Source organism: Sceloporus undulatus, chromosome 1 (assembly GCF_019175285.1).
Source record: "Sceloporus undulatus isolate JIND9_A2432 ecotype Alabama chromosome 1, SceUnd_v1.1, whole genome shotgun sequence".
Lineage (NCBI taxonomy): Eukaryota > Metazoa > Chordata > Lepidosauria > Squamata > Phrynosomatidae > Sceloporus > Sceloporus undulatus.
The window spans coordinates 192,832,588-192,847,899 of record NC_056522.1 but is presented as its reverse complement, the minus strand read 5'-3'; the positions used below and the strand labels follow the sequence as shown (position 1 = coordinate 192,847,899).

The 15,312-nt window shown below is 39.1% G+C and overlaps 2 protein-coding genes across 4 annotated transcripts in view; one reads left to right on the top strand and one right to left on the bottom strand.

Annotated features, from left to right (window-relative positions):
- The window catches only part of LOC121919574 (coiled-coil domain-containing protein 150-like), a 475,343-nt gene that overhangs the window by 78,349 nt on the left and 381,682 nt on the right, over positions 1–15,312 (top strand). The gene's annotated exons all lie outside the window — the stretch shown is intronic.
- GTF3C3 (general transcription factor IIIC subunit 3) overlaps positions 1–15,312 on the bottom strand; it is a 54,225-nt gene that overhangs the window by 2,489 nt on the left and 36,424 nt on the right. Inside the window, 10 exon segments of the mRNA XM_042446287.1 lie at positions 1,771–1,895; positions 2,992–3,182; positions 3,723–3,960; positions 5,568–5,703; positions 6,758–6,859; positions 8,342–8,544; positions 9,487–9,658; positions 11,451–11,554; positions 12,420–12,494; positions 13,852–13,924. Coding sequence (XP_042302221.1) covers positions 1,771–1,895; positions 2,992–3,182; positions 3,723–3,960; positions 5,568–5,703; positions 6,758–6,859; positions 8,342–8,544; positions 9,487–9,658; positions 11,451–11,554; positions 12,420–12,494; positions 13,852–13,924 — 1,419 coding nt within the window.

Genomic DNA, 15,312 nt, shown 5'->3' with positions numbered 1-15,312 from the left:
TTAACCCTTCTCTTCACATTGCATTTTCTCTGTATATCTCAGCCTACTAGTCTAACAAAAGGAGGTTAATAGTGCCTCACTATCTTGGTCCCCACTGCCACAGTTCTATAAATAGCACTTATTCTGCCCAGAGAGTAAAAGTAGTACACTCAAAGTGGAATTCATCACAATAATTTTAGCAAGGTGGTTACTTCCAAATGTAAGGACTAATGGAAAAAACAACCTTGCATTAACCTATAGCAATCATGAGAAAGACAGACATTATGAAGGCAACAGGCAGAAGAACAGACTTGCACAGCCACATCTGCTGCTACTTATGAGATCTTTTTCTAAATTTAAGTTTTAGTAGCCAAAGTGAAGGCAGTATGGGATAATTTTAGCTCAATATATATGTAATGCTTTATGGATTAGTTCTATGAGCTATTTCATGTAGATCAGGCTAAAAATCCAAAAAGAAATGTAGATAAATTGGTATAAGGTATATATGTCCTATCAGTCCTATCCCTAGATTTCAAACGAATCCACTGGAATCACAGAGGGTTAAGTACATGTTCATTTGTCTCGCCTTGCTATTAATAGAATTTTTTAAAAACTGATTTTTTAAAAAAAAAACTGATTTTTTTGTCAGTGATTTAGAAATCTGAACAAATAATGACACTATCTTGGTTTTCCTGCCATATTTAATAGATGTGTTTACCAAACCTAGGACACGACCCTGCTTATCGTAGGTATGAGATGTAATGACAATAGTTTCCCATCTTTACCCCCCAAAAATCCTTAACTGTACTCAGGTGTAATTCCACCCACCCCAAACTCTTTGGTTCAGCAGAGTGGAACAGCATTGAACAAGTGTCCAGCTGTTTTCCCATACTTGGATACACAGCAGCAGGCATCTGCAGGGACTTCATTGCTCTGTGAACGATGTAGCTGTACTGTTTGCTGGTCCCCCTGCTCTCTACCAAAATAGGGAATGACTAGGTTCAGAGGGCTGCAATGAGTTGGGGGAGATTTTGGTTGTGGAGTCAGTAGAGAATTGCAATCTCCACAATGACAAAGAAAGTGAGCTGCAATGCTGTATGTTTGATTTAAGCCATCATAGTTCACTAACATGATGAATATGTTGTTCAAACAGCCCTATTCGTGTTTATTCAAACTAAATGCTATTGCCCTCTCAGGGCAGCAATGAAAGAATTACAGACTGTAGTGGCATCTCAAGTGCTTATAAACTTCTCAAATACAGCAAAAAGAAAAAAACATATCAACTGCTTTGATATTAACTACAAGGAAGAATAAAATATATTACACTGATAAGGAAAACCAAATGTCTGTCAGTCTTTTGCTAACACTTCCAAGACAATTTCTGCATTAACAAGAGACCAATGGAAGTTAAAATCTATGTGCTGAAATGCAAGAGAAAATACAAATCTACCTTCCATGGAAAAAGACAAAAAGAACATAAATTAAATATCACAGATTGCCTATTATGTGATCTAACCCATTATGCAATTTCATGCACTCATGCCATGTATTTTCGACAGCAAGAGCATTATACACAGATTAGTCATCCTGAGATATAGATATTTTTTTTAAAACTCCACTGAAGTCATGACACAATCTCTGACGATATCCAAGTGTGCAACATAATTCTTCATCAAGTACTAGCAAAGAAAATGGCAGAAAGAGGCACTCTAGCCCTTGCAACTCAAAAAGGTTGAATTCTGATTGGAAGATGATAGCATGTTAAATGCAAATAGGAGTCTAACAACTCACCTGCACTATGAGTGCATGCCGTTTTAACACATACTTCTGAGATGCCATATGGATGAATGTCAAGCCTATGCAGAGACTATAGAGGGGCTCATCTGGGTTAGTACGGAAAGCTTGTACATACTGCCCTACAAGGAAACCAAAAGAAACAATTCGGGATTTTATTTCTTAAAACATTTCTCTTACTGACTAAGCTCTCCAACACATTTAAAACAAAACACAGCATACGCACAGAAATATCTTACATCTGTATATCAGTTCTATTTAGCTCAGTTTCTATATGTGCACCTTTAAATTACTGAGAATAAGCAACAACATCCTCCATTTCTTTTTGATGGTGAAATTTACTGTGGTATGACTTTCATTTTAAAATAAATCAAGTTGATAGCATATTCAGTCTTCCTCAGCCTTATGCGGTGAGGACAACTAGCATCATCCCCCGCCACTTTAAATTCTTGAGAATAAGCAACCTCCTCCTTTTCTTTTTGATGAGGAAATTTACTGCGGTGTGGCTTCTTATTATTTTTTTTAAATAACTTGATAGCATATTCAGCCTCCCTCAACCTTAAATGTTGAGAAGAACTCCCATCATCCCCAGCCAGCCTGACCACTGGCAGAGTGGAGTGGAATGGAGTGAAGGAATCTTTAGGCTATCACATCTGAAGGCACCAGCTTGGAGAAACAAAATTATGCTTATTCCCAAATAAATCTCTTCACAGAAACAAATTCCATTTTAAAGTGCAACACAAGCTCAGCATATTTCTTCCTTTTTGCTAATCAGCAAAAGCCTTGTTTTCCTGCTTTATTCTATCAGGAATGTAGAAGCAACATTAAGCATGAAATAGCAACTGTGGTGGGGAGATAAATATTGTATGTTTGCTTTCCAAATTATATCATACAAATGGTTATCTAAAGAGGACCCCTTTAAGGCCATTAACTCCAGTATCTAAAATTATCCAGCAGTACCATAGTTACATAGAACTTAGAAAAGTAGTTTTTTAAAACTACAGCTTCTGGAATTATAATGCAGTGACCTTATTAGCCATACTCGGATTCTGGGAGGTCCAGAAAAATACATTCTTGAAGCTCTGTTATTAAGAGCTGTTTGTTATCTGTCTATCCCCATATGCATATTGAAGTGTGAAAAGCATAGAGCAGGATGAGGGAAACCGAAAATAAAACACTGTAAGAAGTTGTATTAATAAATACTAGGAATGAGCATACCAAGAGCATGCTTGAAACTACCGGACACAAAAGCATTGTGGCCATTCAAAACACAGAGCGCATGATTGTCGGGGTTCTTCAGCATTAACCGAAGGCAGAAGCGATGGTGTCGGACATCTTGCGAATGCATGGTGATTTGATTGAACATATTCCAAAGCTGAGGCTTATTGACATGCTCCATGACCATTATCCTGTGGAAGAAAGCAAGGACCCATGATGTTATGTGTAATGAAGGTGTTCAGTGCCTTGGTTCAGGCACTGACAGACAGGTGATTCATTCTGTGTGGTGAAGTAGTATCTGCCATGCACATCAAGTAACATACATGCAGGTTTTACAGGCTTCCCTCAAACAACACAGTTGGAAATCACCCTCCATCACATTTCAATATCTCAGGCTGTTGCAGAGGAATCATTCTGCAGTGAAAAACAGATGGTGCTTTTTCTGCCAAAAGAAAACCCCACAATGTTTTTGTTGCAAAAACAGATTTCCTGCAACCAGCTATCATGCATCACATGAAACTTGCAAAGATGATAATTTTTATATAGGAAGCCCTTGTGGCAAGATCATTAACAGCATCTACCTTCAGTTATGGCCTATCGTTATATCTCAGAAGCAGGGAGAGAAATTGTTAGTAGAAACAGAAACAATTTAGCAACAGATCTTTCAATATGATTTAGATTATTACCACTGCACCTGAACTGAGTTTGTTTCTTCAACCCAGATAACTCACCTGATGTAATTGTAAGCTTTCCTAAAATTCTTGTCCAGAATTGCAGCAGAGAGGCCAAAGTACTCCAGCTCTTTGCGCTTCTGCCTATCATCATAAAAGGAGTAGTATTCCAGTGAGGAGTCTACCAGGAGCTCTGCCTCCTTATATCGCGAAAGATCACACAAAGCGTAGATTGCCTTCAACAGGAGGTTCCACCAGTCATCTTTTGTCAGCACACTTGTAAGCACCACAAATATTGCTAGAATGGAACCATAAGAAAACATAGTGTTTTATTTAGAATGTTTTAGCCCATTTTTGCAAAAAAACAATGTGGGGAACAAAAATATACTAAAGTACAATTTTGTAAAAAACAAACAAAAAATAGGTCAGAGATGGGGAAAGCGACCAATAAAATGCATACTACCTATAATTTACTTGCCTGACTGAAAACTGCCACCAGTAAAAACTAACTTTAAAGCCTACTTAACAAAGGCCAAGATCCTAAAGCCATTTAAATTAAACAACTGTTTCTATAACTTGGGGATCACCATCAAGCAAACCCACTTAAGTGTTGTCAGAAGATTTACTATGCTGCACCTTAAAAAGCAAGAAAATGCCTTTTGTGGTTGTTGTGTGCCTTCAACTTATTTTTGAATTTTGGCAACCCCAAGGCAAACCTATCATGGGGTTTTCTGAGCCTAAGATCCAAAACACACTGCAGAAATAATCCAGTTTGAGACCGCTTTAACTGCCCTGGCTCAGTACTAGGAAATTCTGGGAACTATGGTTTTGTGAAACATTTAGCCTTCTCAGTCAGAAAGCACTGATGCCACAATAAACTACAATTCCCAGGATATTCTAGCACTGAGTTATGCCAGTTAAAGCGGTCTCAAACTGGATTATTTCTACAGTGTGTTTTGGACCTAAGAGTGTCTGACTTACCCAAGCTCACTCAGTGGGCTTCCATGGCAGAGCAGAGATTTGAAACCTAATCTGCAGAATCATAGTCTTAACACTCAAATCACTATGCCATGCTGTCTCCGTATGCATATGACAGAAGTTACCCAAGTAAGATTGTGTCATTGCAAAACTCCCAAAGACAAAACACAACCATAATACTGTAGGGTACAAATAGTCTTAATTTCACACATTAGAGCGGATGGATTGTCCACCTACAACAGGAGAAGCCAAAAGATAAAAACCAGTTTGGTGGGATCAGAATTTATTGCATTAGGTCAACAAGGGTTTCTGACTTTCAATTGTTCCATAGCAGCAACAACAAAATGACTAAACCCGATCTTCCAAAAATTAAGCTGCCAAAATGAACAAAGGTCCAGATAACCTGGACTAGCCCTTTGTGTGAAATGCCAGCGAGCTCATTCAACTGTGACACCAAAAATAATTTACTAAGGTCAGAATATGCCAAGCAGCACCCTGTTCTATGATGGTAACTGTGTACCTTTTCCACTCAGCTCTGGCTAGTGACTCCTGGGGCTCTAATATACAGTGGTACCCCGGGATACGAATGCGCCGGGTTACGAATTTTTCGGGATACGAAAAAATCCCATAGGGATTTATTGCTTCGGCTTACGAAGGTTTCTTCGGGTTACGAAAAAACCGCGGCGCTATTTTCCGCCACCGGAGGGCAGCAGAGAGCTATTTTTCCATTAGCGCCTATGGGAATTCGGCTTACGAAGGTATTTCGGGTTACGAAATTAACCGCGGAACGAATTAATTTCGTAACCCGGGGTACCACTGTACTATAAAGTAGAAACAACAAAATACAAAGGAAGAATACAAAAAGACAACTGATCCTCTACCCTGCTTCGTGGCCACAGCACAACCACCACACACACACATCATTACCTTTCGCATCACAGTTTGTTGTTTCTTGATCATCATTGTCAGAAATTTTGTCTCTTGACACTTTAATGAGATAGAGATGCCTTTCTCCAGACTTTGAACTGGATATTAAACACACCTGAGCGCGGTTCATGGCAACCTGGAAGGCAATCACAAAAGATCCAAAATTTCAGACTTCGAACACATTTGAAGAAAAGAATGCCATGGGACACTCAATCCCAGGGTTAGATACAATTAGTCACCTTCTCAAATTGAGGCAGAAATCCAAACTCAACCTGATAAAAACCTGCCAGATAATGCTGAGGGTCAGCACTGCCAACACTATCAGTCTCCAGGGTTCTACTGCCTCCAGCATCTGTCCAATGGTGTGATAGATCATAGGATCTTCACACCTGGACTTTCTGCTCAGCACTCAGGCTTTCCTGTTCCTCTCTGCAATCCTCATAGGAGGAGGGAAGGGGGCAATGGATTTTTGAAGAAGTAATAAATGGCTATGAATGATCCATATAGCATGTAGTGCAAATTATTCTGGAGTTGCTTGTGCTGAAAAGGGTGATTAAGACCCATTAGCTTTGCAAAAGACCTGCCCTTAGTGAAGATGGAAATTGCTTGGGCTGCTCTACTGGATTTGACAAAGCTGCCTCCACTGTTGGATTCTCTTTGGGCACATGGCTATAAGAACTGTAATGATAAGTGCCTGCACTCCAATACTTAACACTACAACATTGTCTCCAACAGGTCAAAGGTTAATATAGTTCAAGAGAGTCAAAAAGTCTGTAAGGAGCATGAGTTACATTCTTACAGTGCGTCCTCGCCTTACGCGGGGGATCCGTTCCGGATCCCTCCGCGTAAGGTGAATTCTGCCTATGCTCGAGCCCCATTGGAAACAATGGGGCTTGTGCGTGGCTGCACAGGCGCGCGCAGGGCGCAACAGGCACGCACGCCCATTCAATTGAATGGGACACGCCGCCCCTTCCGCCCCGCGGCTTGAGCACGTATGCTCAAGGCCGCGTATGGCGGGCCCGCGTATGGCGCGGGTGCACTGTATTTATATTTACAAAGGGATCAACTCTCATTTCAAAGGTGCTACAAAACCCTTTTGTATACTAATAGACACTAACAATTATTTTCCATCTAGCATGAGCTTTAAACCCAAGGTGAAATGTGATGGAAGATGTGGAGAATTCACCTACCTTTAGGAGCATGGCTAACATGGTCAGCAAAGAATCTGCATAACCATACAGGTTGCCTTGAGAGTATAACAATGTTGAACGATGAAGAAGCAATTTTAATTCCTAAATGTTGAAAGAAAACAATTGGAATATACAGAGTCTCATCTTGCATTTAATTGTTCTTTCACAAACTGACAGCAAAACAAATGGTATAAACAATCCCATTATGATCTGGGAGGCAGGATGGGAGGAGATAAAACTTTGTGCTAAAGTTTACTTCATTTGTGGTTTTTTTCGGGCTATGTGGCCATATTCTAGAAAAGTTTCTTCCTGACGTTTCACCAGCATCTGCGTAAGAAACATTAGGAGGAAACTCTTCTAGAACATGGCCACATGGTCCGAAAAACCCACAAAAACTATGGATCCCGGCCATGAAAGCCTTCGACTTCACATTTACTTCATTTATTCATAGTATTGGGAAAAAGTTGAAAAACATTGCACATTTCAGTAATTTAAATGTTCATAAAAAGGTCAGCATAACTGACAAAGCTTATGAATTCTTCTGATTATTTAATGCCAAGTGTTTACACATCACATTCAGATGTAATGATAAACCAGAACTGCTGAGAACTCCACCACAAACAGCCTGCTTGTGCACACTGCCCAATGGCTCCTCATGAGGAGTAAACTAAACAGAAACTATTCAGAATCTATAAAGGAAGCAAAATCTTTCATCTATGTCCATAGATGGGCTTCTGGTACACGGCCTTCCCAACAAACCAGTGTCTTAAGGCAGCATTTTAAGTGACAAGCCAGGACAGAAAGCATGCAAAGGGTTGTCAAAGAGAGGAAAAAAATATGAGGAGGGAGGAATATCTGACAGCCCATATCTCTCCATTTGAGCCTATCTAAATCTTGTAGTCTTTTTTTGGAGGGGGACAGGTTGTCTCAGTCCCACCACCCTTGCAGACTCAATAGGTAAGGATAGAAGAGAGAGCCTTCTTGATGGCTGTTTCTAGGTTTTGAAATACCCTCCCATAAGAGACTCAATTGACACCTTTTCTGCTTTCCTTCCACTGGAAGGTAAAGACTTTTTTATTTATGGCGGCTCTTAATTTGTTGCCTTGTTATCATGTTTAAATGTGTTTTTAACTGTTTTAGATTAATGTTTCAATTATTTATTTCATGGTTTAAAACCCTTGTGCTATATATTGCTTTAGCTAGATTTTGTTTTAATTTGAACTATCAGCTGCTTTTGGGTCCCATACTGGGAGAAAGGCATGAAAATAATCCAAATAAGTATAACTACTTAAACTAAATATTCCAAATAACTATTCACTCTGACCTTCCTCACTATGAGCATGTAGTACCAGACAGGAGATGCCTAAGGAAATGTGGTCCTCAAATAGAAAGGGGTTTCCCTTTAAGGTATCCTTTATTAAAGAATTCCATGCATCCTCCACTCTGCCAGACAGTCCCCAATTGCTGCTTCCTCCTCTCCATCTGACACTGAGATCCCACCGTCAAAGCAATTCTCATGTTTTCAACCCAGAAATCCACTTTGACTCTAGAATCCAATTCATGTTACCAGAGGGAAGTTCTTACTTGCTGAGCTGCATTTGCATCTTGTGCCAGCGTATCTGGGTCATACATGGGCTCAAGTGCCTCCAGGGCTTTCTCAGGCCGGCCCAACTGCTGCTGGAGGGTTGAGAGGGAAATACGTGCATCCAGGTGCAAGGGAGCAAGGTCAACTACTTTGGCATAGCTCTCCGCAGCACGCTCGATGTAGCCCAGTGCTTTTAAGCACTCTGAAAAGAGAGTCAACAAAGTCATGTCTTCAGCTTTTTAGCAGGCTTTTGCATTTGAGTTATGATACTATAATGGCTCTCACAAGAAGAGAGCAACCATCTTCCTTTCCAAGGACATCCAGTTCCCCAAAGTACAGGGCAACTAACAGCACCATTGTTATTCTGATGTATACACTACAGTGTCAAGCCTTTGCTCATCAAGCAACAAAAGGTAGGCATGTTCATAGCATTTCTTAGGTGCATTTATGTACATTCTTGTCAAATACACTTAAAGTATCTGATTGAATTATCTGGGATCTGCTTCAAGAACCCTTCCAGATCAAATGGGACCTGGGGCCTTAAGATAGTCATTATTATATTAAGTCTCAATTATTTCAATGGGTTTCCTTTAAGTATGACCTAATCTATAGCTCTTTCAAGCAGAGTCCTCAATAGATGCAAGATTAGGCCTACAAGCCTTCCCGTGAATTGGGTGTAAGCCCACAATCAATAACTGTTAATCAAAAATCCTGTTGGCTGGTGTTGCTATGCTAAGAGTGGTGGCTGCAGTAAAATGGCTGTGCGTACAGCAGCTACAGAGTAGGGGTGGTGGGCAAGGCAGAAAAAGCTGTCACGCTCAAGACTGTGCACTTAAGGGCTGGCAGAATAGCTATCTCCACTGATAGCTACAGCTTTTTCTGCTTCTTCCCACTGTCACTGCAGACCCCTGTATGCTATGCCAAGAGAAAGCACCAAAATGATTGCAGCCCTCAGTGCTGATCTGGTGTTAGGGTCCAAAATCTAATGTCTTTTCCAGCAGAATCCCAAACATGTGTAATCCAGGATAAGCTATACTGTGTTCTATGGGACTTGCTCCCACAAAAGCATGTATATGGTCACATTAAATTACTGAATTCTAACTGTGCTGGAAGAGTTTACTACAAAATTCAACAGAGTTATTACCTGCATGACGGAGCCAAACAACAGCTAAGTTGTATCTTTCTGAACACACCAGAGAACTCAGGAGAGGTAAAGCAGAATTATATTCTCCAACATCAAGAAATGCTTCTGCAACATCGAGGTACAAATCTCCCATATCCTCAGGGTTTTGTTCCACTAGCGTAGATAACAAAAGCTTCGCAAACAAACAACAAGAAAAATTTGAGAGTATATGCATAACACCTTGAAATAAAAATGGTCTCTTTGAACAAAGATAACATTAGTTAGCAAAACAAGAACAATTTTTTAATGGTCAATACATCTCTGTAAATGTTAAAAATACAAGAAGAAAAATCCTGTTTGAAACCAGTAGGAAAGAATCCTAATTTTAAGATATTGTAAAAACCTGCAATGTGAGGAATATTACAATTATATGTCCACAGCACCAATACTCTGATCAACAGAGAGGTTTGAAGGAAGGCAGCTGGAAATTCTGGGCTTTCTGGATTTGTTATTGCATACTGTACTTGGTTTTACTGGTTTTTTATGCAATTATTGTTCTGAATAGCAATACTGTACTGATAAAAAAACATAAAATAAATTTCCTTAGGGTTACATTATGTTGGATGTGATCAGCAGCACAACTTGTTTTCCCTGAAGAGATACCATGTGCAGAATCTTGGCTTTTACGGGAGCCTTCTGACTAACAGGGATTCATTTAGTTTATATTTTAATATGAGCCAATCTTCCTGAACTGACACAAGAACTGAAATGTAATTATTATTTTTTTAAAAATTGGACATCTACAAATTTTGTCATGCTGATCTCCCATCAGAAAATACATACATTAAGGAAGATTGCTTGCAGAACAACCAGCAAATATATTTATGTATTATACAAAAATCTAGAATTTTGTATGTATAAAAATATCACCGAAAAATACATTAAAATGTCTTTTGTGCATCTTTTTTTAAAAAATCACATACTGAAGTGGAAACATGGTGGAATTTGTGTTTGAAAAAAATGGGAATGAGCTAGAGAACAATCAATCGCTACTCATTAAAGTGAAAGACGATGACCTAAAGACAGTGTGAGTTTTAAAAGGCTAATGTTACATTTTTCATGTATATTCTCCATGTCAGTCCATCCAAAAGGCAATGATAACACACCCATGGAAGAAGGATTAAGGGACACTGAAAGGCAGATATTTACCCTTCTATAGCTAGACCTGGAATATAATAATAATAATTAATAATTTGTTTTATTTATATACCGCTATTCCAAAGATCATAGCGGTGAACAGCAAGTAAGCTAATTAGCAAGTAAGCTAATTTGCCCCCAACAGTCTGGGTACTCATTTTAGCGACCTCCTCGGAAGGATGCAAGCCTGAGTCGAGCTTGGGCCCTTTGCTGGTCTTGAATTCGCAACCTTGTGGTTTCGAGTGAATGGCTGCAGTACAGGCATTTAACCACTGCGCCACCAGGGCGCAGTGGTTAAATGCAATATCACAGATATACACAGTGCAATATCACAGATGCTTACAATTTCCCTTCCTGACTTGCAGCTTTAGAATTATAAGGCTGCCCTAATACTCAGGTTCTTACAGGTATATATAGCAGAGGCTCCTTCGCAAAACCAAACTATAAAAGCTATGTAATATTACAGCTGATGGCTGGAATACAAAAAATTCCTGAAACTGGTCTCAGGAGTAACCAGCCCCTCAGATCACATGGCAAAGTGCTGATGGAACTGGGGAGGGAGAGGGCAGGAATTACCAAGGCAGCTTGTGATCCAAAAGAACAATTTTAATATGGAGCAAAATAGCCAATTCTCCACAAGGTTAGAGTTCTTGTCTAAACTCCTCTCTGGATCCCATGTTTTTAAAACCATGTTTTAAAGGATCATCCTGCTGCCCAAACCACTCCATCCTCACTGTAACTATATGGAGAACACTCCAGCTTCATCTTTATTCCATTTTTGTACTTACATTGAGAGGTTCCAAAATGTTCAGATGAACTAAACACACCATGAGTTTCACAGTAATGTCAATGGGAACACCGTCAGGTATAGAGCAAGTCACCTTTTCTGAAGCTAGAGAAGGAAAGCAGTTTTAGTTCTTTTCATCAGCATAACATCTACATAATAATGTTGCAAAATGTTGCAGTGTAAAATACTCCTGTTCCAGGTTCAACTCAGTTAGCCATGTGCCAACATTCTGCCCCTGACCTTACTCTCACTGGTCATTTCACCCTCCTTAGCAGTGCTTGGAGTTGAATGAAGCCTAAGGTCTGGTTCCTCAAAAATATTTTTCTACTTCTGCAAATGTCCCCTGAGGATTCCCTCCTCCTTGTTCCTGTCTGAAGTTACTTTGGCTCATAAGGATAAATCCATACTGTAACTTTACTGTAAGTTCACATTATATGACTATCTCTATGGCTGTTCACGCAGCATCACAAACACCTTAATCTCCACTGACACTGTTTGTCTGTATTGTTATAATAAAAGCTTCATTTTGGAAGGTACCTTCTCATTAATACTACCAAACAATATTGAAGTATCTATCCTTTTCAGAAAATTATGTTCCAGGGCAGGGGTGGGTAAATTTTGTGGGGCCCAATTTTTGCTCCCTGCTTATGGAGTTAGAATCACCCGGTGCAAAAACTGTATTAATATAAATCAAGTAAATATGTATGAGGGCCTTTTTTGTGGCTGCTCCCAGGCTGTGTATTTTCCTTCCATGGGAGGTAGGTTGGTCCTTTCTCTGCTCTCCTTTGCAGCCCTCAAGCATTTGGCTGACCTGCAATGTGCAGATCATCGCAACAAAAGTTGTCAATCCCTGAGCAGGATCATCAAACAAGGCCACTCTCATTTTTATCCTCAGGTATTTAATACTGTACTGTACTTCCTATCAAGAAATATTACTGGTGTAAACTACTTTTGAGAATAACTTGCTCACATGGAGAACTGGTTCCAGGCACAGGTTCTTGGGCATCAGACCTTTCTTCTTGACCCTCCTGCATTTCCACTGCCTCTTTCATTGGGCAAAAGGTGAGGGAAAATAAAGAATACATTGATCTTATGAGATTTTGTCTTATCACCAAAAATGAACTCAAACTGGAAAATATATGCAAGCAGATAACATGTGTACAGAAAATAACATGCAATAGTAATATCTGCATTCATTCATTGCCCTTCTTTTGCTCCTGGAGTGTTTTGACATAGGATAGCATACCTAGCTTTAAAAAAACCCAACCCTCATTGGAAATGGGTGGGCACATGAGAAGAAACAGTTTGAACCCCTGAAACAGTGGCATCTTGTGTCCCAAAAGTAGTAGTAGTTTTGTACTAGGGCAAGGAGGAGTGCAGAACAGATGGTATGGAGACAGCAGGCAAGGTTAAGTTTTTCTCCATCACCCATTGAGATCCAGGGCCATCCAAAGAAATTAAATGGTGGTCAAATTCAGCAGAGATAAAAGAAAGCATTTTGCCAAGCACATAATTTTATTATGAAATATGCTACCACAATGCTAAGTGGTAGCCATTGACTTGAACAGCTATAAAAGAGGTGAGACAAAATGATTGGAAGGCATGGATATCCATGGCTCCTAGTACAATAGCTATGTTTTACCTACAGTATCACAGGCAATACACTTAAGTTTATCAGCTGCTTGGGAACACAATTTGGAGAGGCAGTTGTACCTACTTTTTGCCTGTGGGCATCCCATAGGCACATGTTTGACCAGACTGGATGGGCCCTTTGGACTGTGAGCCCTTCAGTCTGATCTAGCAGAGCTTTTCTTAGGTTCTTTCAATCAGTTCCTTTTTCTATCTATCTATTAAACTGTTAAGCCTATTTTGGAGCATCACAGAGTCAATTACAGCACAATACTACAAACTAAAGAAGACTGAATTTCATAAAGCTAGTAGGTAAGGCACATTTAAAAAATAATCTCACACATACGCACTACTATCCCCACCCAGTTCCTTTACTGCAGATACTGTAAAGGTCCAGCAGATGCCACTACCCTACATGGATACTCCCCAGACAGCATAATTAAAGGAATTAAACTGTAATTCTGCTCCTCTTTTCTTTTCTCAAAAGAATGTTTTGTCTAGAATAGAGATGCAGCCAAAATCTTCCTTGGTTTTTTTTGTGCCCTAATTGGCCTCTTGCACCACACACCAAAGGACAAACGAACTGTCATTTTTCTGAAATCTTTTCAAGGGCAAAACCATTTTTAAAAATAAGGCAAGTGTGAACAGACACAAGGCCAAGGGGAATTTAATGATATGCCATTAACTAGAAGCAAAAGATCCAAAATGCTTCAGAGGATCATGCACTATTGACAGAGAAAGCTTAATGCAATGAAATATAAAACCTCAAGTACCTTTATCCACTGCTGAAGAATTTATTACTGTCTCTTTCTTCTCAAGCACAATTCCAGAAAAATCTGTAATAACCTAAATTAGAAATGATTTTTGACATAAGAAAATGAAATAAGCCCAGTGTAAAAGGAATCTTAAGAAAAAATATAGCTTAAAGTAAAACTAAGAAGAAATTCAGCTGTTCAAGGAAGCAAATGGTTCTGTTCCATTAGATGACTGTACTAACTCAGAATATATAAGTGGAAGATTGTTATGTGAAAGTGCCGAACATCAAGAAAAGTTCAAGAGGAATATTAGAACTCTGTGATCCCTCCCAACTCCCTCCCATTACCAGACATTTAAGAAGCAACACAGTTCTGTGGAGAAGACCCACTTGTTCCTTTGAACTTCCAAACTTGTCTCATTTTGGGCCTAGAACACCTGATAGACAACAACCTTTCCAAAATTCAACCAAAAATACAACACATTATTTGTTCACTTCCCTCAACCCTGAAAACTGTTAAAGCTGGAGGCCACCCACAAACATTGTAGAAGGTGTTCATTTAGCCAGCATTTCCCAACCTGAGTATAATGCCTGTTTCTCTATTTAGCTCAAAAAACACTGTTTCTCTAACTCAAAAAATAGAATTTTATTCTATTTTTAAACTGATCATATGTACAACGCTGTGTAAATTTACAGTGCTTTATAAATAAAACTTAATACTACTACTAATAATAATAACAACAACAACACACTTCATGGATAAACCAGAAAGAGTTTACTAAAAGTCAGGATCAGCAAGTCATTGCCATATCTGAATGAACAAGCTAACTTTTGCTTCTATAATCCTCATGAACACTCCTCCCGTCCACTGATCAGCATTCTTCCCCACACTGTGCCAGGTAGCTATAGGACTTTGATTCCCATATAACATTCCTTGCTCACCCTTCCCCACACACTCATGTTTCCAACTTGGCTATAGCACAGCTAAGCAGGCCTAACTTAAGTTGGCAGAGAGTTCTGAGGGGTGACTCTGACACAGAGGTTGCAAGGATTGACAACCAGTAGATTGCAACTTCTAATAGATTGTTTCCCAGACAATATGGCCAGTGAAGATGAGTGGTACTATAATCTAGCACCACTGGAGAACTAAAACTGGGGAAATAATAATAATAATAATAATAATAATAATAATAATAATAATAATAATAATTATTATTATTATTATTATTATTATTATTATTACTACTACTACTACTACTATCCTACCTTCCCCCTGGTATAGGGACTCAAGGTGGCTAACAAAATTTACAACAGTCTAAGTTAAAATAGTATGAAACATTAAAAATACAAAGTATATAAACAATTAAACAATTTCAAAAGATTAAAAACGTTATATTATTAAAATTTTAAATTTAAAATTCTTTAAAAAAAACTTCTTACATAACCATACACAGCACCCATGTCAGTGTGCAAAAGCTGA